This window comes from Zonotrichia albicollis, chromosome 26 (genome assembly GCF_047830755.1).
Source record: "Zonotrichia albicollis isolate bZonAlb1 chromosome 26, bZonAlb1.hap1, whole genome shotgun sequence".
In the NCBI taxonomy this organism is placed as follows: Eukaryota; Metazoa; Chordata; class Aves; order Passeriformes; family Passerellidae; genus Zonotrichia; species Zonotrichia albicollis.
The window spans coordinates 5,495,264-5,512,914 of NC_133844.1; the positions used below are offsets into that span (position 1 = coordinate 5,495,264).

A 17,651-nucleotide genomic window follows, 5' to 3' on the forward strand; every position below is an offset into this window, starting at 1 on the left:
TTACTGATTCTGAGCTGTATTTTTGCTGCATTTGAACTGATTTTGAGCTGGTTTTAACTGATTTTAGCTGCATTTGACTGAGCTGCATTTGAACTGATTCTGAGCTGCATTTTAGTGATTCTGAGCTGCATTTTACTGATTCTGAACTGAATTTGAACTGGTTTTAACTGGTTTTAACTGATTTTACTGATTCTGAACTGCATTTTACTGATTCTGAACTGGTTTTAACTGATTCTAACTGCATTTTACTGAGCTGCATTTTACTGACTCTGTGCGGCATTTTACTGATTCTGAGCTTCATTTGAACTGAATTTTACTGATTCTGAACTGAATTTGAACTGGTTTTAACTGATTCTAACTGCATTTTACTGAGCTGCATTTAATTGATTCTGAACTGAATTTGAACTGGTTTTAACTGATTCTAACTGCATTTTACCGAGCTGCATTTTACTGATTCTAAGCTGCACTTTACTGATTCTGAGCCAAATTTGAGCTGATTTTGAGCTGGTTTTAAATGCCTGAGCTCTGTTTTTAACCAAAATTCGCCCCTTTGTGTTCCCCCAGCCCCAGCCCCCCGCAGTGGTCACCTCTATACTGAAGTAGCCTCTGTCCACGTAGTCCCCCAGGAAGAGGTAGCGGGTGTTGTTGGGTGATCCTCCCACCTCAAAGAGCTTCATCAGGTCAAAGAACTGCCCATGGATGTCACCACACACTGGGGGAGCAAAAACAGCACAAAAGAGGGGTTTATTTATATATTTATTTATATATAAGAATTACCACGCTAAGAAAAGCAAAGGTCACGGCAGCAGCGAGGAGCAGCAAAATTTTCTCTTGTGAGAGCTCAGCAGAGTTAAAAAAAAACCTTCAGGTGGAAGGAATAGGGCAAAAAAAACCCTGCTGGGGTTATGCAGGGTGTTATTGAGGGATTGAGGCATGAGCTCTAGGGGAATATGGGGCTCCTCTCCAGGTCTCATAAGCTCTTCAAGATTTATTTCACATCCAAGGTAGCTTTATATCCAGGAGGTATAAAATCAGCAGGATGGATCCTGGGGTAGTGTTGGAAAGAAAAAGGTTTTAATAAAAGGCAAAATAACAAAACTCTGTGTTTACAGAGAAAAACTGAGGTCCTTGCCCCTGGTAAAACACCTGACAAAAGTGATTAATTTCTTTGTTCTCTTCTTTTTCTAGTAAATTGCTCTGGGGGAACTTTTTCCACCTTAAGTTTGAGGTGAAGGCCCCCAGGTCCTGTGAGATGTCTTTTCACCTAACTGAGGAGAGAAAATTCTAAGTTTATTTCCTTTTTAAGAGGACAAAAGATAGTTCTGTCACTCTGTCAACAGAGAGCCCATTCCTATGTGAAAAACGCCAATCACTTGTTTTTAAAATTTTAAAAGTTTAATAGTAATAAAATGGTTATAAAAATAGGAATATAATTAGAGTAATAAAAACTGGGACAATTTGGATTAGGACAACATGAGACAATAAAAACAAACAGTTAAGGACAGTCTCTGGGCAAAATGAGCCTGAAAAAAAAGGACACGTTAACAGAGGATTAACCCTTAAAAGCAATAACCTGTTGCATATTCAGACACCTCATCCATGATGCATAAATTCCATTCAAACACAGGATTCTGTCTGGGCAGTGTCAGCTTCTTCCTCTGAATCCTAAGCTGAGTGAGGTGGGAAGAAGTTCAAGGTGGGAAGAAGTTCATTTATTCTGATAATGGAGCAACAAATTCTCTTTCTCTGGAAGACTGAGGTGTCCTGTGGCTGCTGTCTTGGTGTGAGCACCTCATTCCTCTCTTTAAAAAAACATCCCAAAAAAAACATCCCAAAAAAAACCAGAATAGCTTCTGTTTTAACCACAAAAGTTCGATTTTAACGACAAAACCACATTTCCCCAGTGTTGCTGTGTTTTTCTACTTTGTAATAATTTCTAATAGTTTTGTTTTGTATTTTCCCCAAATGGTTTATCCCAGATTTACCCCCTCCCCTCTACCTGTGCAATCCCTCTCCTTTGCTGAAATATCCCCAAATCCCCCCCTGGCTCTGTCATTCACTCACATCCCATCCCCTCCATTGAGAATTTTCAGTCCAGGACATTGAGTGATCAGCCAGGGGTCAACCCCCCAAGTGTTTCTCCATAAATGTCCATTCCAGGATCCATCCCCTAAATTCATTTATTGGTTTGTCACCCAGGATGGGCTCTCCAGGGCGAGCTGAGACCCTGCCCAGCACCCCAGTGTTGCTGTGTTTTTATATTTCATAATACTTTGTAATAGTTTTGGTTTTCTATCCCATTTTTGTGTCCCCTTGCTCTACCTGTGCAATCCCTCTCCTTTGCTGAAATATCCCCAAATCCCCCCTTGGCTCTCTGTCACTCACTCACATCCCATCCCCTCCATCCAGAACTCTCAGTCCAGGACATTGAGTGATCAGCCAGGGGTCAACCCCCCAAATATTACCCCATAAACTGTCCTAAATATCCATTCCCCAGGATCCATCCCTTAAATTCATTTATTGGTTTGTCACCCCAGGATGGGCTCTGCAGAGTGAGCTCAGGCCATTCCCAGCACCCCAGTGTTGCTGTGTTTTTATATTTCATAATACTTTGTAATAGTTTTGGTTTTCTATCCCATTTTGTGTCCCCTTGCTCTACCTGTGCAATCCCTCTTTTGCTGAAATATCCCCAAATCCCCACCCTGGCTCTGTCACTCACTCGCATCCCATCCCCTCCATGGAGAATTTTCAGTCCAGGACATTGAGTGATCAGCCAGGGGTCAACTCCCCAAATATTACCCCATGCACTGTCCTAAATATCCATTCCTCAGAATCCATCCCTTAAATTCATTTATTGGTTTGTCACCCCAGGATGGGCTCTGCAGAGTGAGCTCAGGCCATTCCCAGCACTGTAGTGCATTTTTCTACTTTGTAATAATTTCTAATAGTTTTGTTTTGTATTTTCCCCAAATGGTTTATCCCAGATTTACCCCCTCCTTTTACCTGTGCAATCCCTCTCCATTGCTGAAATATCCCCAAACCCCCCCCTGGCTCTGTCACTCACTCACATCCCATCCCCTCCATCCAGAACTCTCAATCCAGGACATTGAGTGATCAGCCAGGGGTCAACCCCCCAAATATTACCCCATAAACTGTCCTAAATGTCCATGCCCCAGTATCCATCCCTTAAAAAAAATCCCAAAAAAAACCAGAATAGTTTCTCTTTTAACCACAAAAGTTGGATTTTAACGCCAAAACCACATTTCCCCTCCTATTAAAAAGTTACCACACAACATAACATACAGACAGTAAATATCTGTGTAGAGCCATGTAATTTGCACTTTTCACACCTGTGATGGGAGCCTCCACCTCGATCATGGTTTTCTCGTGCCTCAGGATGGCGGCGCCGTCGTTGATGATTTTCAGCGCCGCGTCCTCCTCCAGCCTCCCCTCCTTCACCAGGTGGCTCTTGAGGACGTCGAGCCTGGGTTTGCCATCCTCAAACACCTCCTTGAGCGTGAGCCGCTGCGTGGGAGGGAACGGCACGGCTGCAAAGGCAAGGCAAGGCTGTTGGAGTGTGTTGTTAAGTTTCTTGTGTTATTCCCCCAATTTATGTATTGTTCCCCCCTATTATGTGTAAAATGGTTTCGTCCCCCCAGTTTTTCCCGCCACTGCTAGCCCGTCAGCTAAGTTGCTATGGTAACCGCTATTCATAGTTGCCGATATTTAATTGCTCCTCCCCTGGTTTCCCTTATAAGTGAAAGTTGTTTCCTCCCTGGGCCCAGTCAATCACCCCCTTTCTCCTCCCAGGTTTCGAGAACCTTCTCCTCTCTGGAGATGGTGGCTGGCTGGGGTCCCAGGACACCTGTGCGGGGGCGTCCACGGCCCTGGAATCCGGCTATCTGGTGAGGGGCAAAGGCCAGGGCCCCTGCACGTCTGAAGCCAGCCCCCCTCGGCGTCTTGGCCTTGGGCTGAGCTGGGGGATAGCTCGGAGCAGCGCGGTGAGAGACGAATTATGAGGCGACCACTTGCTGGGGGTAAACTGTGGGTTTATTACAGAAGAACCAACAAGGAGGGGAAACACCCAGCAAATGGCCCCGAACAGAGGGCAGGAGAGGGTTTTAAGGGAAAAGGGGGGAAGAAGGCAGGGAAACCCGGCTATCCAATAGAAATACATATTTGGAGGTACGAAACATAACTGATATACTAAAGTAACCAACTGTTATAAATCATAGGAGGGGCTCCGGGGCTACAGCCAACCATAACTCCCAGAGAAAAGAAAATTCTCGAAACCTGGTGATTGACTGAGCCCAAGGAGGAAACAACTTTTACTTTATAAGAGAAACCAGGGAAGGAGCAGTTTCATTTCCATAGCGACCTAACTGACAGGGTCCTGGGAAAGGAAGAAACCATTTAATACAGAAAATGGGGGAGCAAACTAACAAACTTAAGAACACACCACAGCACTCTTCCCCTGGTTTCCCTTATAAGTGAAAGTTGTCTCCTCCCTGGGCCCAGTCAATCACCCCCTTTCTCCTCCCAGGTTTCGAGAACCTTCTCCTCTCTGGAGATGGTGGTTGGCTGGGGTCCCAGGACACCTCCTTTACCTTTTGATTACTGGTCTCCATGGAGTGTCAGTTCTGTGAAGTTCATCCCCTCACCTTTCCCGATTGGTTCCGCCTGTACCCACCCCCCCCTTCTTTATAATCCTGTTTCACCCCCTATGGAGAAACTTCTTCCCGGTTGGTTTCCCTGCGTTTGGATCCCGCAACACCTTCAATAAACTGATGTTTAACCCCCGGGAAATGGTCAGCTCCGTTCCTCCCCAATACCAGCGGTGTGAGCCAGTCCGCAGCCAGCACAGCCCGAGGCCCTCAGACGCCCAAGGGTGCTGGCCAGGAATTGCAGAGGGGCGTCGGCCTTTCGCCCTCAGCTAGTCAGACTCTAAAACTTCGAGCCACATACCCCCTCTCTGCACCCCTCCTTTATAATCCTGTTTCACCCCCTATGGATAAACTTCTTCCTGGTTGGTTTCCCTGCGTTTGGATCCCGCAACACCTTTAATAAACCGATGTTTAACCCCCGGGAAATGGTCAGCTCCGTTCCTCCCCAATACCAGCGGTGTGAGGCACAGCCCGAGGCCCTCAGACGCCCAAGGGTGCTGGCCAGGAATTGCAGAGGGGCGTCGGCCTTTCACCCTCAGCTAGCCGGACTCTAAACTTCGGGCCACATATGCCCCCCTCTGCACAAGGCAAGGAGTCAGCTTCTGGTGGAGAGGGAGTGACAGGCGCTGCTTCTTTTAAGGAATTTAACCCACAGACACCACAGGTTTGTTGTTGTAATGTGGTTTTGTGGTTTATAATGGTTTGGTCTTTGTATCGCCTTGTTTTCCCCAAATAATCCCTCTCCTTTGCTGAGATCAGGATGATGAGTGATCAGCCAGGGGTCAACCCCTCAAGTGTTTCTCCATAAATGTCCATTCCCCAGAATCCATCCCTTAAATTCATTTATTGGTTTGTCACCCAGGATGGGCTCTGCAGAGTGAGCTCAGGCCATTCCCAGCACCCCAGCATTGCAGTGCGTTTTTCTACTTTGTAATAATTTCTAATAGTTTTGTTTTGTATTTTTCTCAAATGATTTACCCCCTTGCTCTACCTGTGCAATCCCTCTCCATTGCTGAAATATCCCCAAATCCCCCCCTGGCTCTGTCACTCACTCACATCCCATCCCCTCCATGGAGAATTTTCAGTCCAGGACCTCGAGTGATCAGCCAGTCCTAAATGTCCATTCCCCAGAATCCATCCTTAAATTCATTTATTGGTTTGTCACCCACGATGGGCTCTGCAGAGTGAGCTCAGGCCATTCCCAGCATTGTAGTGCATTTTTCTACTTTGTAATAATTTCTAATAGTTTTGTTTTGTATTTTTCTCAAATGATTTACCCCCTTGCTCTACCTGTGCAATCCCTCTCCATTGCTGAAATATCCCCAAATCCCCCCTTGGCTCTGTCACTCACTCACATCCCATCTCCTCCATTGAGAATTTTCAGTCCAGGACATTGAGTGATCAGCCAGGGATCAACCCCCCAAATATTACCCCATAAACTGTCCTAAATGTCCATTCCCCAGGATCCATCCTTAAATTCATTTATTGGTTTGTCACCCCAGGATGGGCTCTGCAGGGCGAGCTCAGGCCATTCCCAGCACCCCAGCATTGCAGTGCATTTTTCTACTTTGTAATAATTTCTAATAGTTTTGGTTTGTATTTTTCTCAAATGATTTACCCCCTCTCTCTACCTGTGCAATCCCTCTCTTTTGCTGAGATATCCCCAAATCCCCCCCTGGCTCTGTCACTCACTCACATCCCCTCCATTGAGAATTTTCAATCCAGGACATTGAGTGATCAGCCAGGGGTCAACTCCCCAAGTATTACCCCATAAACTGTCCTAAATATCCATTCCAGTATCCATCCCTTAAAAAAACATCCAAAAAAAACCAGAATAGCTTCTGTTTTAACCACAGCTAATTTGGGTTAATTTGGGTCAATTTTATAGAGATGGATATTTTTTATCCATTTTCATTTTTCAGCCACGCTCCATACTCTTAGGATGAAGATGTTCCCTCTCCAAGAGCAGGAAGAGCCCTCAGAGCAACCTGAGCTGGAATTTTGCACCTCCAGGGCATTGGGAAGGGTGGAGAGACTCACCCAGCTCCTGCTTTTATCTGAAAAACGAGGAGATAAATCCTTATCTCACAAAAAGAAATCAGAATTGTGGAATGGCTTGGCATGGAAGGAGATTCCAGCACCCCAGGTTGCTCCAAACCCTTCCAGGGACATTTCCAGGCATCCAGAGAAGCCAAAACTCCTCTGGGAATTCCATCCCAGCCCCTCCCAGGGAAGGATTCCTTCTCTACATCCACCCTAAATTTGTCCTTTTGCAGCTCAAATTGCTCCTCTCAATTTGAACTGATTCTGAGCTGCATTTTAGTGATTCTGAACTGAATTTGAACAGGTTTTAACTCATTCTGAACTGGTTTTAGCTGATTTTTACTGCATTTTATTGAGCTGAATTTTAGTGATTCTGAACTGAATTTGAACAGGTTTTAACTGGTTTTAACTGATTCTGAACTGGTTTTAACTGATTTTTACTGCATTTTACTGAGCTGCATTTTACTGATTCTGAGCTGAATTTGAACTGGTTTTACCTGGTTTTAGCTGATTTTAGCTGCATTTTACTGAGCTGTATTTTACTGATTCTGAACTGAATTTGAACTGGTTTCACCTGGTTTTAACTGATTTTAGCTGCATTTGACTGAGCTGCATTTTAGTGATTCTGAGCTGAATTTGAACTGATTCTGAGCTGATTCTGCCGTTTCACTGCAGCTCCAGGGTTGGCTCTGGAATGCCCAGGCAATGGGTGAAGCTCATCCTCACAGCCAGCTCCCAAATAATTAATGAAAATTATGGATAAAGCACTCCCAACATTGCCAGAATTCCCCCCTGTGGCCTCTGTGCCACCTTCCCTCTGCACACAGACCCAGGGGTGGCAGCCAGGCTGGTTTGGGCAGAGAAATGTGAAATGGGCAGGGCTGGGGTTTGTAAATGCACCAAGGGCACCCAAATGCAGGAAAAGAGAATCCCTGCTTTAACAGGAAAAGAGAATTCCTGATCCACCAGGAAAAGAGAATTCCTGTTCCACCAGGAAAATGCAATTCCTGTTCCACCAGAAAAGAGAATTCCTCTTTCACCAGGAAAAAGCAATTTCTGTTTCACCAGAAAAGAGAATTCCTGTTTCACCAAGAAAAGAGATTTCCTGCTTTAACAGGAAAAGCAATTCCTGTTTCACCAGGAAAAGAGAATTCCTGCTTTAACCAGAAAAGGTAATTCTTGTTCCACCAGAAAAAGCAATTCCTGTTCCACCAGGAAAAGAGATTTCCTGCTTTAACAGGAAAAGAGAATTCCTGCTTTAACAGGAAAAGCAGTTCCTGCTCCATCAGGAAAGAGAATTCCTGCTTTAACCAGAAAAGGGAATTCCTGCTTTAACCAGAAAAGAGAATTCCTGCTTTAACCAGAAAAGAGAATTCCTGTTTCACCAGAAAATAGAATTCCTGCTTTAACAGGAAAAGCAATTACTGTTTCACCAAAAAAGGCAATTCTTGTTTCACCAGGAAAAGCAATTCCTGATTCAGCAGGAAAAGAGAAATCCTGTTCCACCAGAAAAAGAGATTTCCTGCTTTAACAGGAAAAGAGAATTCCTGCTTTAACAGGAAAATGCAATTCCTGCTGCACCAGAAAAAGAGAAATCCTGTTCCACCAGAAAAAGGCAGTTCCTGCTCCACCAGAAAAGGGAATTCCTGCTTTAACAGAAAAAGAGAATTCCTGTTTCAACCAGAAATTGCAATTCCTGTTCCACCAGGAAAGAGAATTCCTGATTCACCAGAAAAGGGAATTCCTGTTCCATCAGAAAAGAGAATTCCTGTTCCACCAGAAAATGCAATTCCTGTTTCACCAGGAAAAGAGAATTCCTGCTTTAACAGAAAAAGAGAATTCCTGCTTTAACCAAAAAAGGGAGTTCCTGCTTTAACAGGAAAATAGAATTCCTGCTTTAACAGGAAAAAGCAATTCCTGCTCCACCAGGAAAAGCAATTCCTGCTTTAACAGGAAAAGAGAATTCCTGTTTCAACAGGAAAAGAGAATTCCTGCTTTAACCAGAAAAAGAGAATTCCTGCTTTAACCAGAAAAAGAGAATTCCTGCTTTAACAGAAAAAGAGAATTCCTGCTTTAATATGAAAAGCAATTCCTGTTCCACCAGAAAATGCAATTCCTGCTTTAACAGGAAAAGAGAATTCCTGCTTTAACACGAAAACCAATTCCTGCTCCACCAGGAAAAGCAATTCCTGTTCCACCAGGAAAAGAGAATTCCTGCTTTAACAGGAAAAGAGAATTCCTGATTCACCAGAAAAGGGAATTCCTGCTTTAACAGAAAAAGAGAATTCCTGCTTTAACAGGAAAATGCAATTCCTGTTTCACCAGAAAAGGCAATTCTTGTTTCACCACGAAAAGCAATTCCTGTTCCACCAGAAAAGAGAATTCCTCTTTCACCAGGAAAAAGCAATTTCTGTTTCACCAGGAAAGAGAATTCCTGTTTCACCAGGAAAAGAGAATTCCTGCTTTAACAGGAAAAGAGAATTCCTGTTCCACCAGAAAAGAGAATTCCTGCTTTAACAGGAAAAGAGAATTCCTGATTCACCAGGAAAAGAGAATCCCTGCTTTAACAGGAAAAGAGAATTCCTGATTCACCAGAAAAGAGAATCCCTGCTTTAACCAGAAAAGAGAATTCCTGCTTTAATAGGAAAAGAGATTTCCTGTTTCACCACCAGGACGCTGCTGAGGCCCCTCCACACCAAAAGGACACAAAAGCAAGAGAAGTTTGAGGTGAGAAATGGATGAAAAGCTCAGCTGTGCTCAAGGGAAAACCAAAAGAAAATGAAAAGGGAAACCAAAGGGATTTCTTTGGCAAGATTCCATTTCCTGCTAAATTTACATGGATTTTATTTATTTCATGAGCAACGGTGTGAGAGGACATAAATAGTTAAATATGGGAGAATTTGGATTTTATTTATTTCATGAGCAACAGGGTATTTGCAACACTGTGAGAGGACATAAATAGTTAAATATGGGAGAATTTGGGAGAATTTAGATTTTATTTATTTCATGAGCAACGGGGTATTTGCAACAGTGTGAGAGGACATAAATAGTTAAATATGGGAGAATTTGGGAGAATTTAGATTTTATTTATTTTTATGAGCAAGAGGGTATTTGCAACAATTTGACAGGACATAAATAGTTAAATTTGGGAGAATTTAGATTTTATTTATTTCATGAGCAAGAGGGTATTTGCAACAATTTGACAGGACATAAATAGTTAAATATGGGAGAATTTGGGAAAAAGCTGCTTTTCCACCACCAGCATTGCATGCCAGATAAAAAACCCACAGGAAAAAAAATAAAATCCCATTCCTCCTTATCTCAGTCCATAAAATACACTTAAAATTCAGCTTTACCAGGGCTGCCCCATGCCCACCTCCAGAGGAATGAGCCACAAATGATTGTTTATTTTGTGTTGTTTATAAATCCCAGAGTCCCTGGGCTGCCCCAGGCGGATTCATGACTGAAAAAGGAGCAGCAGCTCCGGGCCTGGATGGGCAGGGCTGGGCAAACCCTGCAGGGAAAAGGGAGCCCCAAAATCCCCCCAAAATAACCCCAAAGGGGGCAAAATTCATAAAATCAAATTGGAAAAGGGAGCCCCAAAATCCCCCAAAATAACACAAAAAGGGTGAAAAATTCACTAAAATAAACTGGAAAAGGGATCCCCAAAATCCCCCAAAATAACCCCAAAATGTGCAAAATTCATAAAATCAAATTGGAAAAGGGATCCCCAAAAATAACCCCAAAATGTGCAAAATTCACTAAAACAAACTGGAAAAAGAATCCCCTCAATCCCCCCCAAAAGGGTGAAAAATTCACAAAAACAAACTGGAAAAGGGATCCCCCAAATCCCCCCAAAATAACCCAAAAAATGGGCAAAATTCATAAAATCAAACTGGAAAAGGGAGCCCCAAAATCATCCCAAAGGATGCAAAATTCATAAAATCAAATTGGAAAAGGGATGCCCACAATCCCCCCAAAATAACCCCAAAAAGGGGCAAAATTCACAAAAACAAGCTGGAAAAAGGATCCCCAAAATCATCCCAAAATGTGCAAAATTCACTAAAACAAACTGGAAAAGGGATCCCCAAAATCTCCCCAAAAATAAACCCAAAGGGTGAAAAATTCACTATAACAAATTGGAAAAGGGATCCCCAAAATCATCCCAAAATGTGCAAAATTCACTAAAACAAACTGGAAATGGGATTCCCCAAAATCCCCCCAAAATAACCCAAAAAGGGGCAAAATTCACTAAAACAAACTGGAAAAGGGATCCCCAAAATCTCCCCAAAATAACCCCAAAAAGGGGCAAAATTCACTAAAACAAACTGGAAAAGGGAATCCCCCAAAATAATCCCAAAAGGGTAAAAAATTCACAAAATCAAGCTGGAAAAGGGATCCCCAAAATCATCCCAAAAATAACCCCAAAATGTGCAAAATTCACTAAATAAAACTGGAAATGGGATCCCCAAAATCATCCCAAAGGGCGAAAAATTCACTAAAACAAATTGGAAAAGGGATCCCCAAAATCCCCCCAAAATAACCCAAAAAGGGGGCAAAATTCACAAAATCAAACTGGAAAAGGGATCCCCAAAATCATCCCAAAATGTGCAAAATTCACTAAAACAAACTGGAAAAGGTATCCCCAAAATCATCCCAAAATAACCCCAAAATGTACAAAATTCACAAAAACAAACTGGAAAAGGGATTCCCTAAAATCCCCCCAAAATAACCCCAAAAATGGGCAAAATTCACTAAAACCAACTGGAAAAGGGATCCCCTAAAATCCCCCCAAAATAACCCCAAAAAGATGCAAAATTCACTAAAACAAACTGGAAAAGGGATCCCCAAAATCCCCCCAAAATAACCCCAAAAAGGGCTCAAAATTCCCTAAATAAAACAAATAAATCAATATATAAAACAAACCAGAGCGAGGATTCCCTCTCTGGGAATGGAGAATCCCAACAAAGCCCCTTCCCTGCTGGTTCCTCAGCACAGAGCAGATTTGGAGAGCAAAAAAAGCAAATTTTTGGGGCAAAACCAAGAATTTGGACATTGAGAGGTTGAATGGGGTGGCAAATGTAGAAATATCCAAATAAAAGTTCACCCAAAATGAGAATTTCCACAACTGGGCACTGCAGGGTGAGGTTTTATTTTCCCAATTTCCTGCCTAAAATGTTATTTTTATCCCAGATTTTATTCCCATTCACACCTAACCTACATTCATCTATTCAAAGCTGAGTCAGAGGGAATAATGTGGAGAAATCCAGCACAAAAAATTGAATTTTTTTAATGGGAAAAAGGTGGATTTTCAGCTTTTAGAGTTATTAATAAGGAACAAACCCATGGAGGAAAAGCCATAAATTCCAAATTTTGTGAGCAATTCCCAGCTCAGAGCAATGAGTGGAGGCTCAGGCAATAATAATGCTAATAATGATAATAATAATGTTATTAATATATTATTCTTATTGCCATTTCCATCTGTTTTCCCAAAAATTTTTGCATGTTCCAATCCTTCTATTTTGCTATGGGGAAGGAACCTCCAGATTTCTTAAGTTCCAGAAATACAGGGGAAATTATTATTATTATTATTATTATTATTACTATTACTATTACTATTACTATTATGCCATTTCCATCTGTTTTCCCCAAAATTTCTGAATTTTCCAATCCTTCTATTTTCCTCTGGGGAAGGAACTTCCAGATTTCTTAAGTTCCAGAAATAAAGATGAAATTATTATTACTATTATTATTATTATAATTATTATTACTATTACTATTATTGCCATTTCCATCTGTTTTCCCCAAAATTTCTGAATTTTTCAATCCTTCTATTTTGCTCTGGGTAAGGAACCTCCAGATTTCCGAAGAGGAAATAATAATAATAGTAGTAGTAATAATAATAATAATAATAATAATAATAATAATAATAATAATAATAATAATAATAAATTATAGTAATTTAGTATTATATAGTAAGCATTATTAATAGTAATAGTAATAATAATAATAATTATTATTATTATTATTATCATTATCATTATTATCATTATCATTATTATTAATAATATTGCCATTTCCATGATTTTCCCCCACATTTTTGCATGTTCCAATCTTATAGCAATAAATAATAATAATAATAATAAATATAATAATAATAGAATTATTATTATTATTATTATTATTATTATTATTATTATTATTATTATTATTATTATTATTGCCATTTCCATGATTTTCCCCCAAATTTTTTGCACGTTCCAACCTTTCTATTTTTGCTCTGGGGATGGAATATCCAGCAATAAAGGAGAAATAAATTCCAGTTTATAACGTCCCAGTTTTTGCCATTGTCCTCCAGGTTCGCAGAGCTCTGATCCTCACCTGCAGCCACAGATTCCTTTTTGTAGCACAGAATTCTCCCCTCACAAAAACCCTGAAAATCCCAGAATGGTAGGAGATGGATGAAGGATTTTCTTCGAAGGGGACTGTGGTGGTTTGACCAGGAAGAAGTGGGAATTCTGGGAAGCTGTGGTCAAACCAATGGATGTTCGGAGTTTGATATTGGCACCTGGTGTAGCCAGTGGGGTTTGGACACACCTCCGAGAATACACAGGGGTTAAAAAGGGGGGCTCTGGCCCTGGGAGGCTCTTTTGGGACTTCGTGGAGAAGAGGTCAGATCTCCCTCCCCTGTCCAGCCCCTGCTGCTGGGCGGGGGAGGGGCAGCCACGTGGTAGGCCTGGGCCTGGACAGAGATGGGAGGTGAGGAGGCCCTCAAGGATGGAAGGGTGGAAGATCCCAGGGAGTCAGCCCTCGGGCAGCCATTCCCCCCCCCAGGAGAGAGAGAGAGAGAGAGAGAGAGCCGGCGACACCGAATGTGATAGCAGCCGGCCCAGGAGGAGAAGGGGGGGAAGAGTGCCCGGCCGGAGCGGCAGCGTGTGTGGGAGTGCCGCAGCTCCGGGACAGAGACTGAAAGTTTTAACCCCTTTCTTTCATGATTGGGGCCTTGCAAAAATGCTAATCCTCCTCGAAGCTGAATAAGAAGGGAGATAAGAGATGAGATGAGACAAGGACCTGGCCCGAAGAACGTGGAGATGATTGGATGGGGAGAGATGATTTGGAGTGGCCTTTTGGCTGGACTTTTCTTGTGGCCATGGACTCAGTTGTTCCTGTGACACAGACTGCACTTAGGGGGAGGCAGTGCCTCAAAACCAGGAAGGTTCTTCGTGAGGACCCCCCGGCCCCAGGGGGTTGGAAAAATATGGGGGGGACAGATGTCCCAAAGCAGAGACTGTGCCTTTTTGGAGTGAGACAAGGCATCCTTGAAAGACAACCCTAAAAGCAGCTCTGGCCATGTCTCAGTGGTGAGAGCACTGGGCATGGAAGGAAGATGTCACAAGCGGCAAAAGGACTTTTTCCGGGCGGTGCCGAAGTGACAAGGAAGCACACGAGGTTTCAGTGTGTTTCCAGGAGAAGCCTATGGAACAAGAAGGACTCCTTTCCTCTTCATGAACTGAAGTTTGAGTATACTAAAGTGTGGTGCCAAGGCTGGGCAGTTGGTGATTTGGGAGAATGTATCGGATTGGGAAAGTCAGGTAGTGGGGAGGAGGAAAGTGGTTTTTTTGTAAGGTTTTCAATTTTTTTTTCCTTTTCCTTATAGTTTTTCCCTATTTTCCTGTAGTTTAGGTAATAAAGTGTTCTTTATGTTTAAGCTGGAGCCTGTTTTGCTTATTCCTGGTCACATCTCACAGCAGACACCAGGGTGAGGCATTTTCATGGGGGCACTGGCTCTGTGCCAGGCTCAAACCATGACAGGGACGGAGCTGGGATGGAGCAATGGAGGCAGCAGCAAATCTGCAGCTTTGAGCAGAAACACCCCAAAATCTGAGCAGACCCCAAGTGGATTTAAAGCTAAAAAAAAATCAGGTGAGAGCTTTGGGGATGGAAATGAAAACACAAAAACACAACCACAGCCCAGCCCTGGGCTCCCACAGAAACCAGCGCTGGCAAAAGGCTCCAAACCCACCCAGACATCAGGCCAAGCAAGGAAATATCCCAGAATTCCAGAATGGAATATCCAGAATTATAAATTTGGGTGGGAAGGGATATACAAGATAATCTTATTTCAGCACAACTTCCACTAGGTCGGGTTGCTCCAAGGTGGATTTGGCCATTTCCAGGGATGCAGTTGTGGGATCTCAGCCCCTCAGCACTGAGGTGCCACCGAGAGCACCCTTGGGGGGCTCGGGAGCCCTGGAATGTTCCAGAAGTGTCTGGTGGCTGCACTTTGATCCTACACAGGAGACGACACCTGTATGAGGATAGGAGGGTTTCACCGGGGTGAATGGTGAAAAGATTAGCTAATTAGAGAGGAAAACACAGAGTTTAAGATTTCTGTACAGGGGGGTTTAGAGCAGTAAGATGGAGGAATTGGGGCCTGTCCTGTCCTTCTTCTTCTTCTCCTCCATCTTCTGTGGTGATGGTGGCACTTTGGGATTGGTCATTACTAAAAGTGCACCGGGCAATAAGGGTGAAAGGTATTGGGGAAAAATGATAAATATTGTACACGTAACTTTGGGTATAAAGATAGGTGACCGCCCGGAGGGCAGGGGAGTGTGCTCATGGCTGGCTGCTGAGCAGAGCTCTGTCGGGCCGAGAGAAAATCTTTTAGATAAACAATTAATAAACACCGAGACCGAGAAAAGAACTGAAGCCTCTTCTCGTCCTTTGAAACGCCCCAAGGCCACCCCGGGCCTTTCCAGGCCATCCAAACAGCCGAAAACCGGACAGGGGACATTCAAGATAATCTCGTTTCAGCACAACTTCCACTAGGTCAGGCTGCTCCAAGGTGGATTTGGCCATTTCCAGGGATGGGACAGGCAGAGGGAAATCATCCCAGTGCCTCACCATCCTCTGACACCTCACAGCTCCAGGAAATCTTTGGGCTAGCAGTGATTATCCTGGTTTTGCTGGGAATTTGGCCAACTGTGAGGCCAGGAGCAAGCAAGGCCTTTGATGAGGATTCCCCAGGCCAGGTCAGGTTGCTCCAAACTGGACTTGGCCATTTCCAAGCATGGGATGCAGGCAGAGGAAAATCATCCCAGTGCCTGACCAGCCTCTAAAACCTCACAGCTCCCAAAAATCTTTGGGATAGCCCTGATTATCCTGGTTTTGCTGGGAATTTGGCCAACAAACGAGGCCAGGAGCAAGCAAGGTGCCTTTGCTGAGGAGAATTCTCCAGGCCAGGTCAGGTTGCTCCAAGCTGGACTTGGCCATTTCCAGGGATGCAGGCAGAGGAAAATCATCCCAGAGCCTGACCAGCCTCTAAAACCTCACAGCTCCCTGAAATGTGCTCACAGCTCCCTAAAATCTTTGGGCTAGCAGTGATTATCCTGGTTTTGCAGGGAATTTGGCCAAGAGTGAGGCCAGGAGCAAGCAAGGCCTTTGCTGAGGAGGAATCCTCAGCAAGGATTGCTCCAAGGTGGACTTGGCCATTTCCAGGGATGCAGGCAGAGGAAAATCATTCCAGTGGCTCACCAGCCTCTGAAACCTCACAGCTCCCTGAAATCTTTGGGATAGCAGTGATTATCCTGGTTTTGCTGGGAATTTGGCCAGCAAATGAGGCCAGGAGCAAGCAAGGTGCCTTTGCTGAGGAGGAATCCCCAGGCCAGGTCAGGTTGATCCAAGCTGGACTTGGCCATTTCCAGGGATGCAGGCAGAGGAAAATCATCCCAGAGCCTCACAGCTCCCTGAAATCTTTGGGCTAGCACTGATTATCCTGGTTTTGAAGGGAATTTGGTGAGCAAATGAGGCCAGGAGCAAGCAAGGCCTTTGCTGAGGAGAATTCTCCAGGCCAGGTCAGGTTGCTCCAAGCTGGACTTGGCCATTTCCAGGGATGGGACAGGCAGAGGAAAATCATCCCAGTGCTTCACCAGCCTCTGGAACCTCACAGCTCCTTGAAATCTTTGGGATAGCACTGATTATCCTGGTTTTGCAGGGAATTTGGCCAACAGTGAGGCCAGGAGCAAGCAAGGCCTTTGCTGAGGAGGAATCCCCAGGCCAGGTCAGGTTGCTCCAAACTGGACTTGGCCATTTCCAGGGATGGGACAGGCAGAGGAAAATCATCCCAGTGCCTGACCAGCCTCTGAAACCTCACAGGTCCCTAAAAATATTTGGGCAAGCAGTGATTATCCTGCTCCTCTGTGCTCACAGCTCCAGGAAATCTTTGGGATAGCAATGATTATCCTGGTTTTGCTGGGAATTTGGCCAGAAAACAATGAGGCCAGGAGCAAGCAAGGCCTTTGCTGAGGAGGATTCTCCAGGCCAGGTCAGGTTGCTCCAAGCTGGATTTGGCCATTTCCAGGGATGGGACAGGCAGAGGAAAATCATCCCAGTGCCTCTCCAGCCTCTGACACCTCACAGCTCCCTGAAATCTTTGGGATAGCAGTGATTATCCTGGTTTTGAAGGGAATTTGGCCAGTAAAGAGTGAGGCCAGGTTGCTCCAAACTGGACTTGGCCATTTCCAGGGATGCAGGCAGAGATTTTCTGGAAAAACCATCCCAGTGCCTCACCAGCCTCTGAAACCTCACAGCTCCAGGAAATCTTTGGGCTAGCAGTGATTATCCTGGTTTTGCTGGGAATTTGGCCAGCAAACGAGGCCAGGAGCAAGCAAGGCCTTTGCTGAGGAGGATCCACAGTCTAGGTCAGGTTGCTCCAAGGTGGATTTGGCCATTTCCAGGGATGGGGAAGGCAGAGGAAAATCATCCCAGTGCTTCTCCAGCCTCTGAAACCTCACAGCTCCCTGAAATCTTTGGGATAGCAGTGACTATCCTGGTTTTGCTGGGAATTTGGTGAGCAAATGAGGCCAGGAGCAAGCAAGGTGCCTTTGCTGAGGAGAATTCTCCAGGCCAGGTCAGCTTACTCCAAGCTGGATTTGGCCATTTCCA

General features: G+C 44.1%; 1 protein-coding gene across 8 annotated transcripts in view; it reads right to left on the reverse strand.

Moving 5' to 3' along the window:
• Positions 1 to 17,651, reverse strand: part of PPP3CC (protein phosphatase 3 catalytic subunit gamma) — a 79,036-nt gene that overhangs the window by 40,858 nt on the left and 20,527 nt on the right. For all 8 annotated transcript variants that reach the window (XR_012583848.1, XR_012583847.1, XR_012583846.1 and 5 more), the window contains exons 2-3: positions 3,351 to 3,548; positions 588 to 712 (exon numbers count right to left, since the gene is read on the reverse strand). Coding sequence is in view for 3 of the 8 variants with exons in the window: in XM_074559319.1 (XP_074415420.1) it covers positions 588 to 712; positions 3,351 to 3,548 (323 nt within the window). In the remaining 5 variants the exon portion in view is untranslated. The remainder of the gene's footprint in view (positions 1 to 587; positions 713 to 3,350; positions 3,549 to 17,651) is intronic.